The sequence below is a fragment of the Macrobrachium nipponense genome, chromosome 28 (assembly GCF_015104395.2).
Source record: "Macrobrachium nipponense isolate FS-2020 chromosome 28, ASM1510439v2, whole genome shotgun sequence".
Classification (NCBI taxonomy): Eukaryota; Metazoa; Arthropoda; class Malacostraca; order Decapoda; family Palaemonidae; genus Macrobrachium; species Macrobrachium nipponense.
In genome coordinates, this window is record NC_087217.1 from 43,984,818 (window position 1) to 44,008,855 (window position 24,038).

Sequence of the window (24,038 nt, forward strand, 5' to 3'; positions counted from 1 at the left end):
GATTCTCTCCAAATCGTAAACGAAGCAAGTTAATTCTTGATTTTATATATAACACAAATGAGCCTGATTGTCATCACGTGTGGATTGAACGCAATTGTCACACTGTATTTGTTTATACCAAATATAGCCTGAACTATCTGTCTCGCCATCAATTGTATAGAATTAGATTTCTTCATTTCCTCTGACTAATTCCTAGTCAGGGTTGTTGTGCCTGTGCTTTTATAAGATTTTTCGAAGAGTTTCTATCTTGTGCGTCCTACTTTCGTCTCACCGTTTGCCTCTCGCGTAAAAATCCACGAAGGGTATTTTCGTCGAATTCGTTTACAAAACAGCTACTTTCATAATGAAGGAAATACTGAAGAATGCCTTTGCGTAAATAGTATGTTCAAAGTTAGCAGTTTATTCTAAGCATTTCGGCCAAATTTCTTCTAAGAAATACATTGTTACTTCTGAATGTACATCCAAAGACGCAGAGGTTGCCCAGCATTTGGCAGAAAGTGCTAATTCACGCAGGATGGCTTACTGACACTACCCTCCTATACCTATACCCTGTGGGCCCCTTGGCCAAGGGGCCCATCTCTCAACGCCCTTCACCGCCCCCTTCCAATAAGAGACGTCAAAGCATGACTTCATGTTTCTTCTGCAAAGTCTGCAATTGCATTTGGGGAACAAATAAATGCACTAGCATTTTTTTATTGCAGTACAGAGAACAATGGTGGGTCTCCTGGTGTTGCATTCTCTCATGCAATATAATCTCTTCTTTTTTGTGAGGCTGTTGGGAAGCTGAGTACAAATTACTTAAAAGAAGTTGAATAAGTAGTTTATATAAGCATTCTTTCTGCCTGTTAAGTTATATTTATGACTAAGAACTTAAATCAGTAGTTTATATAAGCATCCCTTCTGTATGTTAAGTCATATTTGTGACTATGTTCAAATTGACCATGCTACGCTAATCATAATTATGGAAACCTACGAAGGACGTACTACATACAACTTGTCTAAAACACGTCTTGTTAAACAGGATGGCAACATCATTCGAGTTGATTTGATATGAAAACAACAATACTTGGTTCAACGTTCATACACTGTAAAGAAGAAACACATCGGCAACGTGGAATTCATTATCATTCATTGTAACCCGACCTCCTTTATATTATCATAACTACCACGCCAGACTTAACGTACTGACGGAAACAGACCAGATCTTCATGCATTTTAGTTGAAAAAATCTGAAACTATTAACCTAGATTGTACATTCTTCCCTTGCGACATTTCATATTTCCACGTGTGCACAGAAACAACTGGGTCAGACACTGGCCAACCTAGCTAGCAACTGCTCACATGGCAGACACACGTGAGATGAGGTCTCGAGGCAAAATTTCAGAAGTAGAAGAAGAATAGGTTATTGTTGACCTTGTGCACATTTAAGAATAACAGGAATTCGTGAATGACAAGCATGAATCAGCTGGTGTGAGCAGAACACGTTCATTGAAGACCAACACCAAGAATGTTAACGAAAATGAAGAATGGAATTATATATATATATATATATATATATATATATATATATATATATATATATATATATATATATATATATATATATATATATATATATATATATATATATATATATATAATCAACTTGGTTAAGAAAGCCTTCAAGAATATAATGTTGTATTCTTAAGATTTTCGACATACGCGAAAATCATATTTTAGATAAAACTGGATAAAAATGAGGAATAGTATTTTTTTTATATAAACTTGGTTAAGAAAGCCTTCAAGAATACCCTGTTGTATTCTTAAGATTTTCGACATAAGTCAAGAACAGATTTTTGAAAAAAGCTGGATACAGAAAGTTACTGAAAATGCTCTGAATTAAGAATCATTGAATGGAATGAGTGAAGTGAAAAGAATGAAATAAACAAGAGATTAAAATAAAAGAAGAATTATTGGGCATAATGAAGAATAAGATAGTAACATAAACCAATCACTTAAAAAATTATATAAATTTGCCAATTACACACGGAATTCAAACAATATCAAATTACCACCTGCTTACCTATCACTCAAACAATGATAAAAATAACTTTGCAAATTAAAAACAGAATTGGAATCAATACGAAGATACCACCAACAGATTCCCCTTCAGAATAAGAATCCTGTCTAGACAGTTTCCTCTCTATTTTTAGCATGAAGGTCATAGCCAAGGTCGCAGGGTAACTAACGTTGTTTTTATTTGTTTTTTACTGGAGGAGAATGAAAAGCAATAGTGAAAAATTCATCTTAAATTGCTGAAATCAGGGCACATAAAAAAACTTAAAATTTAGAAATCAGGTACATAAACAACTCTACGGTCTTTGGGCCCATAATTTCACCTTGTGGCAAAGCGCTTGCAAATTGAATTGCCAGGGTTAGTATAGTCAGTTATGCCATACAATAACAGGTAGACAGACAGACAGACAGACAGACTGACTGAAATAAATGGACGCTCTCCCTTCATGATTACTTATGCATGATTTAGCTTTGTGCCAAGTTTGGTTGAACTCCTTTTGAGTTTAGGTGGGATTGTGATGACGACGTGAACTCGATAGATGAATATTTACAAACAAAAAACAAATAAAGAAGAAATATAGTAGGAGAGAGAGAGAGAGAGAGAGAGAGAGAGAGAGAGAGAGAGAGAGAGAGAGAGAAGTACAAATGAAAGAATGAGAACTTGTTCCTATAAAACTACTCAATAACGAGTCATGCGTCGTAGAATTAACATGCATATTATCTATGTTAATTTTATGTGTGTGTGTGTGTGTGAGAGAGAGAGAGAGAGAGAGAGAAAGTTGTGATAAGAAAGTACATTACAATAAAGGATGAGAAATTCCTCCTTAAAAGTATAATCCATATTATATATGTTAACCTTTCACCTTTCTGAGAGAGAGAGAGAGAGAGAGAGAGAGAGAGAGAGAGAGAGAGAGAAACCTACCAGACAAATAAAAACGGGACTGACCATTCCTTCGCTCATTCCCCCCTAGGTAACAATTCCTTTTCAAACTCCTAAATCAATTTAGGGTGTCCTTTCCCAGTTATAAATCCAGACTAATGACCCTCGTGACTTTTACGAGGAATTCTGATTCTGATTCAAATGCCAACACCCCCCACCCCCCGTCGATGATGATATATTGATAGAGTTCGCTCTAATAGATTTATATATATATATTTGTATTCGGCTTACGTAAACTACGGGTTCATTTGTACACAAATACTTACGTACAATGTAGATACTTATTCATATATGATATATACATATACATACACCACATAAATATATATACATATATATATATATATATATATATACATATATATGTATATATATATATATAGGTACATAGATAGATAAATATAGATATATATATATAAATATATATATATATATATATATATCTATATATCTTATATATATATAGATATATAATATATATATATATATATAGATATATATAAGATAATATATATATATAGGTATAGATTATATATATATATATATAGATATATATACATGAACCATTTACATATAACAAGAGGAAATATAGATGGATATTTATAAAAATTAAAAATAAAAATAAAAAACAGTAGCTAAAACAAACTGTCTTTTAATACTCTCAGAACCTCGTCCGGTGTCACGAAAACAAAATAAAAAGAAAGAAAGGAAGAAAGAATATTCTCTTTTTTTTTTTTATCTTACAAACGATCTTTGCTTTTGGCGACGGCCGCGTCCTTTGAAAGGGCACAATCGTACTTTATCAACAGTTGCCTTGCCTGTTGGCACAAAGGAGCAACTGAATTCAGAAAGGAACAATAAAAAATAAAAACTTTTCATAGCCATTAAAAAAAAAAAACTATGGCACACGAACTTATTCAGCCCTGCAACGGTTTCTGCTTTTGATAACTCGAGGTGGTTTGGATACAAAGGAATCTTGTAAAAGAGAAAAATATATATATAAAAAAGTAGATAAAAAAAACTGCTCGAGGAAAATCGGGCTTCGAAATGGTAGGTAATATTTCATGGAACGTAAAAAAGAAAAAAAAAACTACTAAATACAAGCATTCTTTTGGAAAACCAAAACGTACCCAGTCACGCAGGCGAGCTGGTGGTGACCGATCCGAGAATAGTCTCCTACATTAGTGTTCTAAAATAGTGTCTTTAAACTGTGTCCCAAAATAGTCTCCTAAAATAGTCTCTTAAATTTTGTCTTAAAATAGTGTCGTAAAATAGTCTCTTAAAATAGTGTCCAAAAAATACTCTCCTTATTAGTTTCCTAAAATCATCTCTCTATCAGTGTCCTAAAACGTCTCTTAAAAAATGGTTTCCTAAAATAGTCACCTTATAAGTGTCCTAAAATAGTCTCCTTAAATAGTGTCCTACAATAATGTCCTAAAATATTCTCTTAAAGTAGTGTCTTTAAATAGTGTCCTAAATTAGTCTTAAAACAGTGTTTTAAAATAGTCTCTTAAAATAGTGTCCTAAAATAGTGTCTTAAAATAATGTTGTAAAATAGTCTCTATAAATAGTGTCCTAAAATGGTCTCTTAAAATAGTGTCCTAAAATACTGTCTTAAAATACTGTCCTAAAATGGTCTCTTAAAATAGTGTCTTTAAATAGTGTACTAAAATAGTCTCCTACAATAGTTTCCTAAAATAGGGTAATTAAACATTGTTCTAAAATAGGGTCATTAAATAGTGTCCTAAAATAGTGTCTTTAAATGGTGTCTTAAAATAGTCTCCTTATTAGTGTCCTAAAACGTCTCTTAAAATAGTTACGCCACAAAGGGTCCTTCGTGAGTTGTCCTGAGAGAGAGAGAGAGAGAGAGAGAGAGAGAGAGAGAGAGAGAGAGAGAATGATTTATTAGCCGTTACGTAACCAACGAGGATGATAACTATGGTCCTTCGATCCCATCAAACAGATTTTAAAATGAGCTGAAATTAGTGAATGGGGGAGGAGGGGGAGGAGGAGGAGCGTCACCCTACACTCGATTCTCGGCAGACAGAATCATAATGCAGTGTTGAGAGAGAGAGAGAAGAGAGAGAGAGAGAGAGTCAAGGAATGACGTAATCCAACAAACGACGACAAACATGAGAGAGAGAGAGAGAGAGAGAGTCCAAACTCATAAAATTCTACTGAGATATTTCTCTGATGACGGCTGTCAAAACAGAGAGAGAGAGAGAGAGAGAGAGAGAGAGAGAGAGAGAGAGAGGTACGGCGGTGAGTATGCATATATTGTACACAGTAGACTAAGTGTTTATCGACTCCCAATCACAACCCTTTACGATTCAAGATCAACAAACAACTTATGTCATCGATGATTATACGTTGATTATACCAACCGTAGAGGTTGTTTTAATTATAATGAGATTTTTGGGGGTCCTTCATAGTCTGCGCATGCGCGCTCTGAAGGTCTCAGTCTGAATAATAATAATAATAATAATAATATTTATGTTTGTTAATTTAATTCTGTATGATTTTATCATTTTTCTTATCCTTTTCAAAGAGTGTCACTGATTTATTATGGAAAAAAACACGTAGTGTCAGCCTCCTTCATGCAATGAGCCAAACGCTGACAGTGGCTCAGAATGCTGACTGTGTCCTAGGATGCTGACAGTGACCTAGAAGGCTGACAGTGTCCCACAATGCTGACAGTGACCCAGAATACTGACAGTGTCCAAGAATGCTGACAGTGTCCTAGGATGCTGACAGTGGCCCAGAATGATGACAGTGTCCTAGAAAGCTGACACTGACCCAGAATGCTTACAGTGTCCTAGGATGCTGACACTGACCCAGAATGCTGACATTGACCAAGAACGCTAACAAACAGTGACCAGACTTCTGATGGTAAACCAGAATGCTGACACTGACTCAGACTGTGGGCAGCTACCCAGAATGCTGACAGTGTCCTAGAATGCTGACACTGACCTAGACTGCTATCATTGACCCAGAATGCTGACAGTGTCCTAGGATGCTGACAGTGGCCCAGAATGATGGCAGTGTCCTAGAATACTGACACTGACCCAGAATGCTTACAGTGTCCTAGGATGCTGACACTAACCCCGAATGCTAACATTTACCCAGAATGCTGACACTGACCCAGGATGCTGGCAGTGTCCTAGAATGATGACACTGACCCAGAATGCTGACAGTGTCCTAGAATGCTGACACTGACACATAATGCTGACAGTGTCCTAGAATGCTGACACTGACCCAGAATGCTAACAGTGGCCTAGGATGCTGACACTGGCCTAGATTCCTGACATTGATCCAGAAAGCTGACACTGACCCAGACTGCTGGCAGTGACCCAGAATGCTGACAGTGTCCAAGAATGCTGACCTTGGTCTAGATTCCTGACATTGACCCAGAAAACTGACAGTGTCCTAGAATGCTGACAATGACCCAGAATGCTGACATTGACCCAGAATGCCAACAATGACCCAGACTGCTGATGGTAAACCAGAATGCTGACACTGACCCAGCCTGCTGGCAGTGACCCAGAATGCTGACACTGGCCTAGATTCCTGACATTGACCCAGAAAGCTGACACTGACCCAGAACACTGACCCAGAATGCTTACAGTGTCCTAGGATGCTGACACTGACCCAGAATACTGACATTGACCCAGAATGCTGGCACTGAACCAGAATGCTGACACTGACCCATAATGCTGACATTGACCCAGAAAGCTGACAGTGACCCAGAATGCTTACAGTGTCCTAGGATGGTGACACTGACCCAGATTCCCGGCAGTGACGCAGAAAGCTGGCATCGACCCAGTGAGAGCTAAGGCGTCACAAATGTAGTCAAGCGTCACCTAAAATCACACATCAATCACCTGTTATTCAGACGACAGGTAAATCATCACAACTGGGCAGCAAATAACAATAAGAAAATGGACAGGGGATGACGTAGACTGATTTACGACGTATAATACCGTCGTAATTACTACGTCGTCGCTACTGTGTGTGTTGAGGGGGGTGGGGGTGGGTTCGACAGTCCTTAACAAATCAGACGATGTACCGCGAGAGAGAGAGAGAGAGAGAGAGAGAGAGAGAGAGAGAGAGAGAGAGACAGAGAGAGAGTCTATCTGTCTATTTATGTAAGGGCGTTAATATGTATTTTTTTGTGTTAACATACAGATGTTAAACATATCTACATGTACACACAAACATACATTATGTACGTATATGTGTGTGTATTTTATATATGCATATATATATATATATATATATATACATATATATAATATATATATATATATTATATATATATATATATATATATATATATGTGTGTGTGTGTGTGTGTGTGTGTGTGTGTGTGTGTGTGTATACACACACACACACACACACATATATATATATATAATATATAATTATATATATATATATTATATATATATATATATACGTATATATACTTACCTCTGGGTACATATGGGTATCTATTTAATCCTCGTACCTTCCCAGACACACATCCTATACAGAGAGAGAGAGAGAGAGAGAGAGAGAGAGAGAGAGAATATCTTTAATGCAAGTCTTTAACTCCCATTTGGCAACCGCTCAGTCGCCCAGTTCGTTGGATCATCGGACGATTTTGCTGGCGTCGCGCAATTATTCAGCCAAATGGGACGTGCGTTTCCCTTTGAATGATCAGTCCGTTTTTAAAAAGCTCTTCCACTGATGTGAGGTCTCCTGCCCAAATTGGAGGGGTTTGGGTTTGGGGGAGGGGGAGGGGAGGGGGAGGGGAGGGCTGCTGGCCTTCAGTAGAACAACGGGTAGGGGAAGGGAAGGGGAGGGGAGGGGAGAGAAATGAGCATTGTTGAAGAAAAAAAGAAAAATCACTGCCCAAATTGGGAAGGGTGATGGGAGAGGGGGAGTGGGAGGGGGAAGGGGGCTGGGCCTTCTGTAGAGCTAGGGGTAGGGGAGATGTAGGGTGGTTAGGGGAGAGGAGGGAAGGGGTAGGGAAATAGGCATTGTGCAGAAAAAAAAATTGAAATAACTGCCCAAATTGAAGGGTTTTGGCGGGAGGGGGTGGCCTTCTGTAAACCATGGGAAAGGGGAAGGGAAGGGAAAGGGGGGAAGGGAGGGGAGGGGAGGGGACGGGTAGGGAAATGAGCATTGTACAGAAAAAAACGGAAATCACTGCCAAATTCGAGGGGTTTGGGGGAAGGGGGTGGCATCCCTTCTATAGACCAAGGGGTAGGGAGGGAAGGGTGGGGGTAGGGAAATGGCATTGTGTAAAAAAAAAAGAAAAAAAAAAGAAATCATATTTTATTCATCTCCTTTGTTGTGGGATCAATGTCTGCCATTGTTGTCCCCACAGTTTATTTGTATAAAAAAAATTTATTTATACAAGCTATTTGTATATTTTTTATTTATAGAAAAAAACTACAGAATATTTACCCATCCATGTCGTTAAATAGATTAGTTTAGTTAAAGGGAATATACACGATTTGTATTACAATGTCTGATAGCTTTTCTGTCGTAGTATACCGTATCATTTCTTTAATTCTCGGCTCTAAATTATTATTATTATTATTATTATTATTATTTTTTTTTTTTTTTTTTTTTTTTGCTCTATCACAGTCCTCCAATTCGACTGGGTGGTATTTATAGTGTGGGGTTCCGGGTTGCATCCTGCATCCTTAGGAGTCCATGACTTTTCTTACTATGTGTGCCGTTTCTAGGATCACACTCTTCTGCATCAGTCCTGGAGCTACTTCAGCCTCTAGTTTTTTCTAGATTCCTTTCAGGGATCTTGGGATCGTGCCTAGTGCTCCTATGATTATGGGTACGATTTCCACTGGCATATCCCATCCTTCTTATTTCTATTTTCAGATCTTGATACTTATCCAATTTTTCCCTCTCTTTCTCTTCAACTCTGGTGTCCCATGGTATTGCGACATCAATGAGTGATACTTTCTTCTTGACCTTGTCAATCAACGTCACGTCTGGTCTGTTTGCACGTATCACCCTATCCGTTCTGATACCATAGTCCCAGAGGATCTTTGCCTGATCGTTTTCTATCACTCCTTCAGGTTGGTGCTCGTACCACTTATTACTGCAAGGTAGCTGATGTTTCTTGCACAGGCTCCAGTGGAGGGCTTTTGCTTACTGAATCATGCCTCTTTTTGTACTGGTTCTGTGCAAGTGCCGGGCATTCACTTGCTATGTGGTTTATGGTTTCACTTTTCGTATTGCACTTCCTACATATGGGAGAGATGTTATTTCCGTCTATCGTACTTTGAACATATCTGGTTCTTAGGGCCTGATCTGTGCCGCTGTTATCATTCCTTCAGTTTCCTTCTTTAGCTCTCCCCTCTGTAGCCATTGCCAACTGTCATCGCTGGCTAGTTCTTTAGTCTGTCTCATGTATTGTCCGTGCATTGGTTTGTTGTGCCAGTCCTCTGTTCTTTCTGTCTTTCTCCTGTCTCTGTATATTTCTGGGTCTTCGTCTGCTTTTATTAGTCCTTCTTCCATGCACTCTTTAGCCACTACGTCTTCACTGGTTTTCAGATATTGCCCCAGTGCTCTGTTTTCAATGTTGACGCAGTCCTCTATACTTAGTAGTCCTCTCCCTCCCTCCTTTCGTGTTATGTATAGTCTGTCCGTATTTGCTCTTGGGTGTAGTGCTTTGTGTATTGTCATATGTTTCCTGGTTTTCTGATCTATGCTGCGGAGTTCTGCCTTCGTCCTTCCACTATTCCTGCGCTGTATCTGATTACTGGCACTGCCCATGTTTATGGCTTTTATCATATTTCCGGCGTTGAGTTTTGACTGAGTATCGCCTTGAGTCTCTGCATATATTCTTTCCTGATCGTGTCCTTCATCTCTTGGTGTTTTATATCTCCTCCTTCCATTATTCCCAGGTATTTGTATCCTGTCTCATCTATGTGTTTGATGTTGCTCCCCATCTGGTAGCTTTATCCCTTCAGTTCTCGTTACTTTGCCTTTTTGTATGTTGACTAAGGCGCATTTTTCTATTCCAACTCCATCTTGATGTCCCCAGATACAATCCTTACAGTCTGGATTAGGGTATCTATTTCCTTGATGCTCTTACCATACAGCTTGATGTCGTCCATGAACATCAGATGGTTGATTCTGTGCCTCTTTTCTTGAGTTGGTACCCTGCATCCATCCTTCTGTAGTACTTTTGTCATGGGAATCATGGCTACTACGAAGAGTAGTGGGGACAGTGAGTCGCCCTGGAAGATCCCTCTCCTGATATTAACCTCTGCTAGTCTTATTCCAGAGCTTGTTAAGTATTGTATTCCAGTTGCGCATTGTATTTTTGAGGAAGCTGATTGGTATTTTTCCTCTGCCCCATATATTTTCAGGCATTCTATTAGCCATGTGTGTGGTATCATGTCGAAGGCTTTCTTATAGTCCTATCCATGCCATGCTTAGGTTGGTTTTCCTTCTCCTACTGTTCTTCATTACCATTTTGTCTATCAGGAGCTGGTCTTTTGTGCCCCTACACTTCCTTCTGCAGCCTTTCTGTTGGTGGGGGATGGTGTTTGTTTCCTCTAGGTAGTTGTATAGCCTTTCACTGATGATACCTGTTAGGAAACTTCCACATTATTGGTAGGCAGGTGATAGGCCTGTAGTTACTGGCTATATTTCCCTTACTCTTGTCTTTTTGTACTAAGGATGTTCTTCCGTAGTCATCCATTTGATGCATGGTGATTTGAGATACAATGCTGGAGTTGTTCTGCTATTCGTGGGTGTAGGGCCTTGAAGTTTTTGAGCCAGTATCCATGGACTTCATCAGGACCTGGGGCTTTCCAGTTTGGCATTTTCTTTAGTTGGTGTCTGACTGTGTCTGTCGTGATGTCTGTGAATCTTTGTTTTATTCTCCGTTTCTTTCTTCTTCCTTGACTTCCTGGAGCCATGTTGCATGTTTGTTGTGATACCGATACCGGATTGCTCCATATGTTTTCCCAGAGTCTCTTTACTTGGTTCGGCTTCAGGAATTTCTGGTGGTTGTCTTCCCCCTCTTAGTTGGCTGTATAGTTCTTTTCTGGTTGGTTTCCGAATAGTTTGTTCTGTTGGTATCCCTTATTCCTGTTCATGTACCGTTGGATCTTATGTGTTTTTGCCTTAAGCCTCTGTTTTAACCATCTTCTATTGTGTTGTTTAATCCCCCTCTCTTGTACTTTTGTATTTTCTCGTTTGAGTTCCTCCCTTGTTTTTTTCTTGCTTTCTTAGCCTTTTTTTCTGCCATCTCTTTCAGTTTACTCAAGTCAGATCTCATCACCATGATTTGCTTTTCCAGGCGCCTTTTCCAAGGAGGTTGCTGTTTTGGTTTCTGTTGGGTTGGTTGTGCTGGTGGTGTTGGTGTTCGAATTCCCATCAGTTCTGCTACTAATCTTGCTCCTGCATATGTCAAGTTATTTGTTTCTGTGATACTGGTGGTGTGTATTATGCCCATTATTTCATTGACCTCACTTGTTTTCTCCCTTAATTTCTTGGTGTTGTAGGCTTTCATGGAGGGGATCTTTGTTCTCTCTGTATCTGGCTCCATCCATTGTCTAATCTTTTCTACCCATTCCGTCCTCTCTGTTACTTCGTCGGTGTTTCTTCGTGTGTCGTTGTTTGATACCTCATCCTCCCTGTCGTCTTCTGTGGCATCGTCTCTCAGTTCGTCTTCGTGTAATTCGTTGTCGTGTGACTTTTCCCTTTCCAGTTCTTCTCTTTCTGTTGGGGAGAGCCAGTTCTTTTTCTTTATGTTCCTTACTTGGTCTGCCAGCCTCTGCTCTGTTTGGGGGGTGTTTTATTCCTCTCATTCCAGATGTTGACCAATCTTCTTCTATATCCTCTCTCCGTCGGGTTGCTTCTGATGTAGCATCTCCATATTTCCTTATTTTCTTCTCTTGTCCATTTCTTCCTTTTTGCCTCTGTAGCTCCAATCTCAGGCTGTTGATTATTGTCGTTGTGGTGATCAGTTGCTGGATGACGACCTCCAAGTACCTGACCGTCTTCCCCTTCAATTGGGTTGAATACCTGGTTGCCGGACGAAGCTCCTCTGTTGCCAGAGGTTCCATTTACGTCGTTGTCGTTTAATCCTTCATTTCTTTCCATCATTGCTGAGTTTTGCTATTTAACCCATAGCTGGACCCTACCCCATCAGGGATAGGTACTCATTTACAGCTGAGTAGACTGAGGAAATTATGGTAAAGATCCTTTCCCAAGGAATCAACGCCGAGGAGAGCGGTCACCCATCCACGACTGACCAGAGCCATGTTTGCTTAACTTGACTTAAGTCTATTGACGACCTAACCCACTCCTCCACGGCGCCACACATTATTATTATTATTATTATTATTATTATTATTATTATTATTATTATTATCAATCAATAGATGGCGTGAGCGTCAAATCAAAACATAAGACAGTTTTATGTCTTATGTCTTAAGAGACAAAGTCAGTCGCATCTCATCGGATGTCATTAGGGAACGTGTCTTATCCTCTGATGCTACCTGGCATCTTGAGGCAAAAGCGGAGAGAGAGAGAGAGAGAGAGAGAGAGAGAGAGAGAGAGAGAGCTGAATGATCAACAACAAAACTCTAGTACCAACCCCCCTCCATTACCGAGAAAAACAAAGGAGAGCCTTTGTCCGAAGATTTGGCACACTATCACCGATTTGTTCGACAGAGAGAGAGAGAGAGAGAGAGAGAGAGAGAGAAGGGGGGGTATGGGATATAGGACAAAAGATGACCATTATCGTCTTCGGGGAAAGACGATGCGGCTCCCAGTCCTTATATTTTCTCCATCTTCTTCTTCGTCTTCTTTTCTTCTTCTTCTGATTTGAATACGAGACGAAAACAATCACAGCTATACGCTGGGTAGTTTATGGAGGTCGGAATCCTTTGGTTTCCATATTGGCTCGTAGACAAGACGACCATTCTGGGAGCCAAAGGACCTGACTGAGAGCTACTGCCCAGCAAGCTGATGTTTTTCGAGTGCCAAGAACTTCTGAAGTTCTGGAGGTACGGCATTTAAATTTGGAGGGTAGCTTCGTTACTGGAGTACCTATCAGATCCACAAGCGCCCCCCCCAGCCCCATTCCCCCCCCCCCCCCCCCTCTTCCAGTCAGGTTCACCTTAGGTCAAAGGTCACGGTCATATATAAATGGCTTAAGTTTCTGGTTGCTGTTTTATCTAAATCTCATGAACTTTACTTTTTACTTTCTATTATTTTCCTGAATCCTACAAACGTTTGATACCTACAAGGTACGGTTTCATGTTCTGGCATATAGGTTCCTTGCCAGGAACCCCTTACCCTTCAGACTGACCTTGGGTCACGGTCTAATAAACATGAATTTTTTTTATTTAGATAAATACAAAACTTGGACTTTTTTCCTAGTGTATTTCTGGTTTAAGACGTTGAAAACTTGAGTCATACGATTACTTATAGATTCACATAAACCAATCTTGGTATTTATATAGATCTAGGGAACCAATATCACATTTTTTAGGATGGTGACCTTAGGTTAGACGAGGTAAGGAAGTAGGAATTTTATTTAAAAATTCTTCGGCCGTTAAGGTCACACAAACCAAGATAACTGGGTTATTATTATTATTATTATTATTATTATTATTATTATTATTATTATTATTATTATTATTATTATTATTATATTTATTTTTTTTTTATTTTTGTCTATCACAGTCCTCCAATTCGACTGGGTGGTATTTATAGTGTGAGGTTCCTGGTTTGATCCTGCCTCCTTATTATTATTATTATTATTATTATTATTATTTATTATTATTATTATTATTAGAGTAGAAACTGAAAAAGCGAAACGCCTTAACTATGTACAAAAGCACACCGTTTACGAAATCGACTCGTTGGTACTTCATTAACCTTAACAAACCTTAAAAAAAAAAATGTGTTTTTGTTACGAAAGACAATCTTCAAATCGCGTCCCCAGAAACTATAAATTACCAAGCCCCTCTCCCTTATCTCGTCTTCCTGTCAACGCGTCGAGCGGGTGACAAGATGAACTGACCTGGCTGTTACTAAAGACCTGAGTCGACCTGGTCCAACTGCATTTAATGGTAGGAATTTTGACGTCTAACGTTAGACTTTATAGTTAGACAGATGAATTACTCGAGATCTTATTTTCTTAAATAATGGTTTTTGTTTAAGCTAGAAAGCTAATTTTGACGTCTAACATTACATTCTATAGCTAGAGATGAATTCCTCGAGGTCTTACTTTCTTAGATAATGGTTCGTGTTTAAGCTAGAAAGCTAATTTTGACGTCTAACATTACATTCTATAGCTAGAGATGAATTCCTCGAAGCCTTATTTTCTTAAATAATGGCTCTTGTTTTTTACGCTACAAAGCAGCTCCTTCAAACGGAGTCCCCCAAGGTTAAGTTAAGAAGAGAAATCGCTGAAGGTCTGATTGGAACGAAATGGAATATGCAATTCTAGGCCAAATGCCAAGCGCTGGGACCTCTGAAGCCATTCAGCGCCGAAAGGAAGATTGAGAATAAGAAGGGAAGTACAGTAAAAGAACCTTAAATAATGCCCACAGTCCGTCGCATGAGGTGCACTGAAGGGCACCACACTCCTACGGGGGCTAAAGTTTTGGCAATTGTTAAAATCATTCCAGAATGAGTTTTTGGCAAGATAGCATTTTTTAACCTCATGCGGTGGACTGTAGGCATAACTTAAAGCGCCCCTTTTTACTGTAGCTCCGTTTATATTCTCTTTTCTCCTTACTTTCTGCAACTGTCTCCTAACAGTTGATTCATACTGCTTCAACTGCTTTGAGGTTTTCCTCCTGTTATTACACCTTTCAAACCTTTTAACTGTCAATTTCCGTTTCAGCGCTGAATGACCTTACAGGTCCAAGTGCCTGGCCTTTGGCTTAAGACCTATACTCAATTCAATTCTAGCTCAAGGGAAAAACATCCCTAGGCAATATTTTTCCGTGAAAATAAAACATATTTCCACGGATCACTTTTTCTCCTTCATATCCAGTTCGGGGACAAATAAGCAAAGGATTTTCCTTCTCGTGTAAATATGCGTTTGACATTTTCCAGCATTTTTAAGCAAAAGATAAAAGTGGATTTGTCAACAGACTTCACTCTCTCTCGCTCTCTCTCCTCTCTCTCTCTCTCTCTCTCTCTCATACACCAAAGCTGCTCAGCTCCGGATATTAAACTTTTGAATCTCCTCTGTTACAAATTCTTAAACCTCTTTTCTAAAAGCATAAATATATATTAAATGCGTTCCCTTCCGTACCCTGTTAACAGTACGACATATTAGCCATTTTTTAGTCATTGTAAGATGACTTTCTGCTGCTATTCCACCTTTGATGCGCCAGGAATATGTTGGAACGTTAGGAAGTGAAGACGAGGCAATTCATGACAACTGGGCGAATCCTGGCGAGTACAGATTTTGCTCTGTATCCTACGCTTATTCAAGTCCTGCGCAGCAACTAATCTCATTAAAGTCCTTTAATTTGATCCTACTCTCTCCTTTGAAAAAAAAAAAAAAAAACAAGGTTTCTCTGTCTCTTTGTCTTAAAGGGGGGAGGAGGGGAGGCAAAGGGGACAAGGGAAAGAAGGGGAAGTGGGGTGGAAGGGGATAGGAATGGAGGGGTGGGGATGGAAAAGGAAGGGGTGGAAAAAGGGAGGGGTGGGGAGGGAAAGGGTGCAGGCCATTGAAGTTGAAAGGGGATGTGAAGGATGCGGGGAGGAGAGGAGGGTAGAATGGGAAAGAAGAGAAGAGGTGAATGGGAGATGGGAAAGGGGAGGGAAGGGGAGAGGAGAGGGTAAAGGGAGAGGGGAGGGAGATGGAAGGTGGAAGGGATAGGGATATAAAGAGAATGGTAGGGGAAAGAAAGAAGAGGGGAGGAGGGGATGAAGGGAAAAGAATGGGAAAGGAAAGAGAGGGGGAGGGAGGGATGGACTATGGGAAGGGGAAGGGGAGAGGGGGGGAGGGGATGGGATGGGAAGGGGAGGGGAATGGAAGGTGGAGGGGTGGGAGGGGAAACGTGGATGGGAAAGGGAGGGATGGGGAAAACTAGGGGAAGGAGGAACAAGGAGGGTGGGGAAGGGGGAGGGGAAGGAAGGGATAGGGGGAAGGGTAGTGGGAGGAGGATGGGGATAGGAGAAGGGGGTGGGGGTGGGAATTGGAAGTGATGGGGAAGGGGAAGGGAGGTGGAATGGGGATGGGGAGGGGAAGAATTCAGGCTTTTGCAAAGTCCCAACTCGATCATCTTACTTGCGCATACCTTCCCAGAGAGAGAGAGAGAGAGAGAGAGAGAGAGAGAGAGACCCTGAAGGGTTTGAAAAGAGTGAGAGGAAGTGAGACGACAGAACTTATAAATCAATAACCATTTACTTCATGAACCTCTCTCTCTCTCTCTCTCTCTCTCTCTCTCTTTCTTTATTTCCAGCTCTGTCTATAAACAACTATAAAGCTAATATCCTATACTCTGCTACCGTCCAATTAAGATCTGTCTGACCTATCGCAATAAACCTAGCTTTAAGTAAGAATTCCATTACACAAGGAGCCTAAATTCCCTTTCTATCTTATATCCTTTGTACTCTTCAGTTATTATTATTATATATATTATTAGTATATATTAATATACATTAGGAGTTATATATATGTGTGTGTTGTGTGTTGTGGTGTGTGTTGTAGTGGTGTGTGTGTGCGTGTGTATGTATTGTACAAGTAAACGCGTCATAAGCAGACAAATCGTCAAATTCATACAAATTTAATCATTAAAAAGTAGCAAAAATGATTTTGGTATTCAGGAAAACATACATTGCATTTATAAATAATGAATTTATATATATATATATATATATAGATATATATATCGAGCTACAATGTCCTTTAATATCTAATTCGCTCTACCTCGGAATTAATATATTTTCATATATGCTTAACCGAAGGGGAATTTTTTCTCGATAATAGATTTGCCTGGACCAGGGCGCGAACCTATGGATCCTTTCAAACCCAGGAACGTCAGTGAAGCTTTACCTACTACACCACCGTGAGAGGCTAAAAGTTCATGTCGCCTCTCACCCTCATATACCTTTCGCGCGCAGGTAATTAGTGGTTTGGAGACAACATCAACCCACCCCCTCGACTCCGGTAGTGTTTGTAGTGCTTTTGACAGCAGTAGCCAATCTATATAAGTCATATCACATTTCCGTGATTCATATACATATATCGAGCTACAATGTCCTTTAATATCTAATTCGCTCGATATGTTTATATGAATCACGGAAATGTGGATATGACTTATATATATATCTCATCCCTTTATCTATTTCATATTCAGCAAACGCAGATTATCAATTTTCTGTTTAATCTGACGCAGACAAACAAAAAAAAACAACATAAAATACTCACACTTGAAGAGTCAAACATGCATACATACAGAATTATATACAAACATTGTAGCTCGATATATGTATATGAATCACGGAAATGTGATATGACTATATATATATATATATATATATATATTATATATATATATATATCTCATCCCTTTATCTATTTCATATTCAGAAACGCAGATATCAATTTTCTGTTTAATCTGACGCAGACAAACAAAAAAAACAACATAAAATACTCACACTTGAAGAGTCAAACATGCATACATACAGAATTATATACAAACATTCCCCTGACAAAACACATCGGGAATACTGCTGGGAATATTATGGGGTATTCCATTTCTTGGAATGGGGTTGAATGGCGAAGAATATGCGACAAACAACACAAAGACACGTGTCAACATCTGAGCTGACCGGTTAGTTTGTCGACTACTTGCTAAAGACGAATCACAAACAAGTTGAATACATGTCAACGACTTATTGGTAGTTCTAACTAGTGCTTCATTTGATTATCCAGTCTCTGTCAAAGAGTCCTTCTTTGATTTGTTTTAGACATGTTTGTGATATGTATGCAATAAGTTGTTGATATGTTAATGACATGTTTCACTGCATTGTCAATTCACAAACAAGATGAATACATGTCAACGACTTACTGGTGGTTCTAAATAGTGCTTCACTTGATTATCCAACATCTGCCAAAGGTTCCTTCACTTACGACCGTCGATTTGTTTTCAACATGTTTGTTATATGTATGCAATAAGTTGTCGACAGGTTTCACTGCAGCGTCAATTCACAAACAAGTTGAATACATGTCAACGACTTACTGGTGGTTCTAACTAGCATTTCACATGATTATCCAGCATTTCCCCAAGGTTTCTTCTTCATTACGACCATTGACTGTTTTCAACACGTTGTGAATATGTATGCAATAATATACAGACATGTTGACAACATTTATTGTTATAGTGGAAAAACGCTTCTTTAGCGAACTTAACCTAATTTAAGTTCAATTCAAAGAAATATTCATTTTACGCAGGCGTATTATCCATCAAATTTTGCAACATCCTCTATGTAAAATTGACCAAATGCAAGTTTATCGCAGCATAATTTTCATGTTGATATCTTTTTCTACAGAGGCAAAAATATGGGAGTAAATGTAAGTTGGTAACAAGTACAAGAGAAAAAGAACATTTTGAGAGATGGGTCCCAACCCCCTCACCCCCCACCCTCATATAATACCTCATTTTCCCTGGGTCGTGTCACAAGACCAAAGTCTTGAGATAATATGGTGGAAAGTTACCAGAGTTAACTTTCGCTAATGTTTCACTCGCATTTTAATTTTGTTGAAGACCTGCTCAGTGAATAAAAACAAGGCATGATCCGACCTCCAGCTTAATCAGGGCACGTGCAGGATATTCTCCTCAAGCATAAGTTGTTAACATTATATTACTAACTTTCAACGTAAATCAAAACGTGCCAAAGTCTATGGACAAATACAGCCTTGTTTCACCAACGAAAATTAAAATAAATAGGTTATATCTTATTAGAAATAATTGTTCTGTCCTGTTTAACATGCATATTATTTATTTCTTACATTTTCATCCTAATAAATAAATCATAAATATCCTATCCTAAAATTCCCGTATCTTTCACTCAACGCAAAACATTCTTTTCAGATCTATTTGGGCTCTTCCACAGACATTTCCAATCCATTCCCCAACAACAGTAGCAACAAAAAGTTTGTAGGCTTACTCCCAGAGTAAGCGAAAAAACTTACACCTTGAAAGGGAGCACTACGTAATCAGACACTCAGGAAGAGCAGGGGCAGTATCACTTCCACTTAACAGATAAATGTACATACTGGCTGCTATACTATGATTATTTTCCCCAGTGCTACCAATTTAGACTTGACAACGTTTAGATACATCTCCTATATTGAATGTTGAGTGTAAAGTAAAGGTTAGGAACTCTGCGGAATTACTGTTAGTGATAAGACATCTGGAAAATATTGAAGATCAAGCTGTAATGAAAGGCCTTTGTTAGGGCTTGGGCACCATCCAACGGGCAAACACTGATCCCATAACCACTTCCATTATAGTGACCGACCGAGTATGAAGCCAGAACGATGTAATAGTCTGGTAACCCTGCTTCAGAAGTGAGAGAAAATATAAATGGCTGGAAGTGCCCAACGGGCATGCCCGATAGTGTGGACAGGGCCACGAGTTAACGGATTCTGTTACATATCGGAAAGGCCAGGCCCCTAAAATGTTTGTTATTTTGTTACTTAACGGATTTTGTTGCATATCGCAAAGGCCAAGCCCCTAAAATGTTTGTTACTTTGTTACTTAACGGATTTTGTTACATATCGCAAAGGCCAGGCCCTTAAAATGTCTGTTACTTTGTTACTTAATGCATTTCGTTACTTATTAGAAAGGCCAGACCCCCTAGATATCTGTCAAGTTCAGGTGCTGCTGAAGGCAAAATGGCCAAATCCAGAAGCCAGGGACGGGTACTCACACTTTTATGTGGTCCAGGTCCTCGCCCGAATCCGGCCGCAGCCTGTAGGTCTCCTCCGGATAGATGGCATCCCTGGGGCGCTTCCTGTTGGTGGTGGCTTCGTTGGGACGGTGGTGGTGGTGGTGGCCGTTGGAGTGGCCCGTCGTAGCTGGGGCGATGCCATTGGCGCGACCGTTAGCCCGGCCGTTGGGACTGGACTGCACGTGGGAATCCAGCCCGTGTTCCAGAGTGATGCTTCCGGAGGACCCCCAATTGTGCATGATGATGCTGGAGAGCCTCTGGGTACCCTGGAGGAGAGAAGGGGAAGACATCAGGTCAGAGTGGGGGTGACCCCAGGTCAGATAAGGGGGTCTGGATTCAGGTAAAAAAAATTTAAGTCACAGCCTGGGAAGATAAGGATGCTTTGACAGGAGTGAAAAGGTCAGGGTTAGAATTATACCGAAAAGTAGCCTGGGAAGATATGGATACACTTACAGAGGTCAAAAGTGAAGATGATAAGGGAGATAAAAGCCTGGGAAGAAAAGGATGCATTTGCAGAGGTCAAAGGTGAAGATGATAATGGTGATAACGGCCTGGGAAGGTAAGGATACACTTACAGGAGTTAAAAGACAAGAATGATAACCATACTAATTTTGAAGATAATCTTACATTACAAATCACAATTTTCGAAGGTAATAATATAAGTAAAAATTATATATTATTTTTAAACTGAAACACTGAAAAAATGAGGTCACCCAAGTAACCTAATCTCATGTCCTAAGTTTGAAGGTGATCATAAATTTAAGACCCAAATTTTGTGAACATAATAATTCCAGTAAAATGAAAAGAATATATTCTATAACTGACACCCTAGAAAAATTAGATCACACAGTTGACCTAATTTCAAACCACACGTTCTAATTTTAAAGATAATCTTACATGATAAGTAAAAATTTGTGAACATACTAACTGAAGTAAAAACGAAAAGAATATACTGCTTAAAACTGACACTCTAGTAAAATTAGGTCACACAGTTGACTTAATTTCAAACCACATGTCCTAATTCTGAAAACAATCTTACATTATAAGTCACAATTTGTGAACATAATATCTTAAGTAAAAATGAAAAGAATACATTGCTCAAAATTGACATTCTAGGAAAATTAGGTCACATATGTGACCCAATTCCAAACCACACGACCCAATTGTGCTAATTTACCTTCCCCTCCAACAGGTCCATAATTCCGTAATCGCTCTCCATGATTGTGGATTGACAGATGAGTCAGACGACAGAACTACGAAGATTGGAGACGTTTAAAATCCAGGTTTTCGACTATCCCTTTGTTTGTAACTTAGTTCCCAGGGGAGACTGACTTGTTTGTAACTTAGTTACAAAGGGAGACTGACCTCTTTGTTCTTTAGTTCACAGGGGAGACTGACTTGTTTGTTCTTTAGTTCACAGGGGAGACTGACTTATTTGTAACTTAGTTCACAAGAGAGACTAACTCCAATGATAACAGTTGAGTTCACTATCTTGTTTCAAACAGCGTTTCAGTTCGATTAATTTTCGGTGCCACGTTACATTACGTCACTGGAAGAATACAACTTTGGGATAAGTATAGAGAGAGAGAGAGAGAGAGAGAGAAGAGAGAGAGAGAGAGAGAGAGGTTCGGACCCGATTACTGGCCGCCCATGTAACAGGAATCTAATTGGGAATAATGATTTAATCGCCCGGGAAAACGAGATACGCCCCTACACGACGGCAAGGGTGGGTGGTGGAGGGGGTGGAGGAGAGGAAGCGGTGGACCTGAAGCACGTGACTGAAAGCACAAAAGAAAAGCTAAGGGGGAGGCGGAGAGGAGACATAGCTTTCACTCTCTCTAATAAAGGCGATCTTGAGACGCTCACTCAAGCAAACGAATTCTCATGCAGTCTATACCCCTAGAGTTACTCCCATTCCCCCTTCCCCTCCTTTCCCACTACTCCTAGAGTCCCCCCTCCCTCCTCCTCACGCAATGTTACTCCATTTACAAACCCTTTATTCCAACAGAACGCAAACTGATCAGGCTAGACCGCTTCTAAACGAAGAAGTATTTAGACAAGTTCCTCTGGGGATGAGAGTTTTACATTGTATCACATCAGAATGTATCAAAATGTATTCAAATGTATCACACTACATTATTGACGCGATATATTGTATTGCATGTGATATATGATACATTGTTTTGTGTCTGACGTATATCTGATTTTGTTATTATCAAGTAATTTTATCATTGTAAATTTAGAGAAAAAAAATGGTTCAGTTATGATGATAAAAAGACATACACAAAAACTGTTTAATATGTTACACAAATAAGAGGATATATATATATATATGTATATATATATATATATATATATATATATATATATATATATATATATATATATATATCCTATTATTTGGCTAATGTATTAAAAGAGTATTAGTGTCTAAGTATTTTTACCATCATAAGTGAACCATTTTTTTTTTTTTAATTCCCAGTTACTCAAAATTATATATTGTGCGCCTGATTGAGGGCGTGCGCGCGGGTAAAAAACTACAGGTAATGAGCTGCAAAAAACCTCACAATGAATCAAACAATTTCGTCAAGCATACTAAGATAACACGCACATCGGTAGTGTTTTATATTTATTTTACTTTCATTCCTGTTCATACATACAGGCATAATTTTCGTAATCAACTGGTATTCTCTACTCTTTGTTCTTTCCATTTACACGTATGGATCCTTTATTAAGTGTAAGATGTCTTCCTGAAGCGATAAAAAATTATTATAGTCGCAATTTGAAAAAACATTTTAGTTAGGATCATGGAAATGTTATGGCTAATCCCCGTAGAGTTTTTCTGAGGAGTTCGCTCTCGTCACTCGGGAAGGTTTTTACCTGATGCAAATAATACTTTGTTTTTGCTCTCTCTCTCTCTGCTCTCTCTCTCTCTCTCTCTCGCCTCATCTCTCTCTCCTCTTTCCAGTCCCCGTTTCCAATATATATATATATATATATATTATATATATATATATATATATATATATATATATATATATATTGGAAACGGGGACTGGAAAAGAGAGAGAGAAGAGAGAGAGAGAGAGAGTAGAGAGAGAAGAGAGAGAGAGAGAGAGACGTCCATCAACTCTCAAAACATAAAACATCATTTCAACTAAAACAGAGATAATAAAAAAAGAGGGGGAAAATGTAAATATAAAAAAATAAAAATATGTAAATAAACAAAGAAAGAATTGATTGACAAATAAAAAATGGGCAAATGAAATAAAAATAAATCAATATAAATAAATAAATATAATAGATATAGATAATAAATAAATATACTAAATAAATATAACAACAGAATAACCATATCTGGTTGCTAAGAGAACTCCTGTGATGCAGCACACCTTCCTCTCCATACCCCCTCCCCCTCCCCCTCTCCCCCTCACCTCGCCTAACCCCCCGCCCTCCCTCCTTCTCAAATATTTATCAGTGAACTTGCTGCAGCATACTGTACCCTGTGGCAGGGTACAGCGACGGATGCTTCACCAAGGGTACATGAAGCAAGCAATACACTGGGTTTTTGCCCCCCCCCCCCCCTCCCACAGGATTCTTTGTGGGCGCGACGCTCTGTGGGCGTGAATCTGTAGAGGTTAAAAATCTGTAGGCGTTTCTCAGTGGGCATCTGTCTGTGGGCATGCCTCTGTGAGCGTTTCAAATCTGTAGGCGTTAGTTGAGCATTCGTCTGTGGGCGTTTCTCTGTGGGCGTGACTCTGCGGGAGTTAGTCTGTGGACGTCTCTCTCTCTCTCTCTCTCTCTCTCTCTCTCTCTCTCTCTCACTCTCTCTCTCTCTCTCTCTCTCTGGTCGTTCTTTTGTGGGCATTTCTGTATAGGCGTTAGTCTGTACGAGTTTCTTCGTGGGCGTTTCTGTGAGCGTTTCTTTGTGGCCGTTTCTCTCTGGGAGTTTCACTATAGGCGTTTTCGGGGGCGCTTCCTTGTGGGCGTTTTTCGTAGGCGTTCCTTTGTGGGGCTTTTCTGTATATATTATCACACTGACTCACCAAATGACTAAACTGAGAATTCATTGAAAAAGGTTATT

At 39.4% G+C, this 24,038-nt stretch overlaps 1 protein-coding gene across 6 annotated transcripts in view; it reads right to left on the minus strand.

The window, feature by feature from the left end:
- Nucleotides 1-24,038, minus strand: part of LOC135201700 (ATP-binding cassette sub-family C member 5-like) — a 362,327-nt gene that overhangs the window by 71,147 nt on the left and 267,142 nt on the right. For 3 of the 6 annotated variants that reach the window (XM_064230854.1, XM_064230852.1, XM_064230853.1), the window contains exons 2-3: nucleotides 21,132-21,503; nucleotides 19,934-20,220 (exon numbers count right to left, since the gene is read on the minus strand). In XM_064230854.1, coding sequence (XP_064086924.1) covers nucleotides 19,934-20,220; nucleotides 21,132-21,173 — 329 coding nt within the window. In that variant the 5' untranslated portion in view covers nucleotides 21,174-21,503. The remainder of the gene's footprint in view (nucleotides 1-19,933; nucleotides 20,221-21,131; nucleotides 21,504-24,038) is intronic. The other 3 variants (XM_064230856.1, XM_064230857.1, XM_064230855.1) reach the window with 1 other exon arrangement.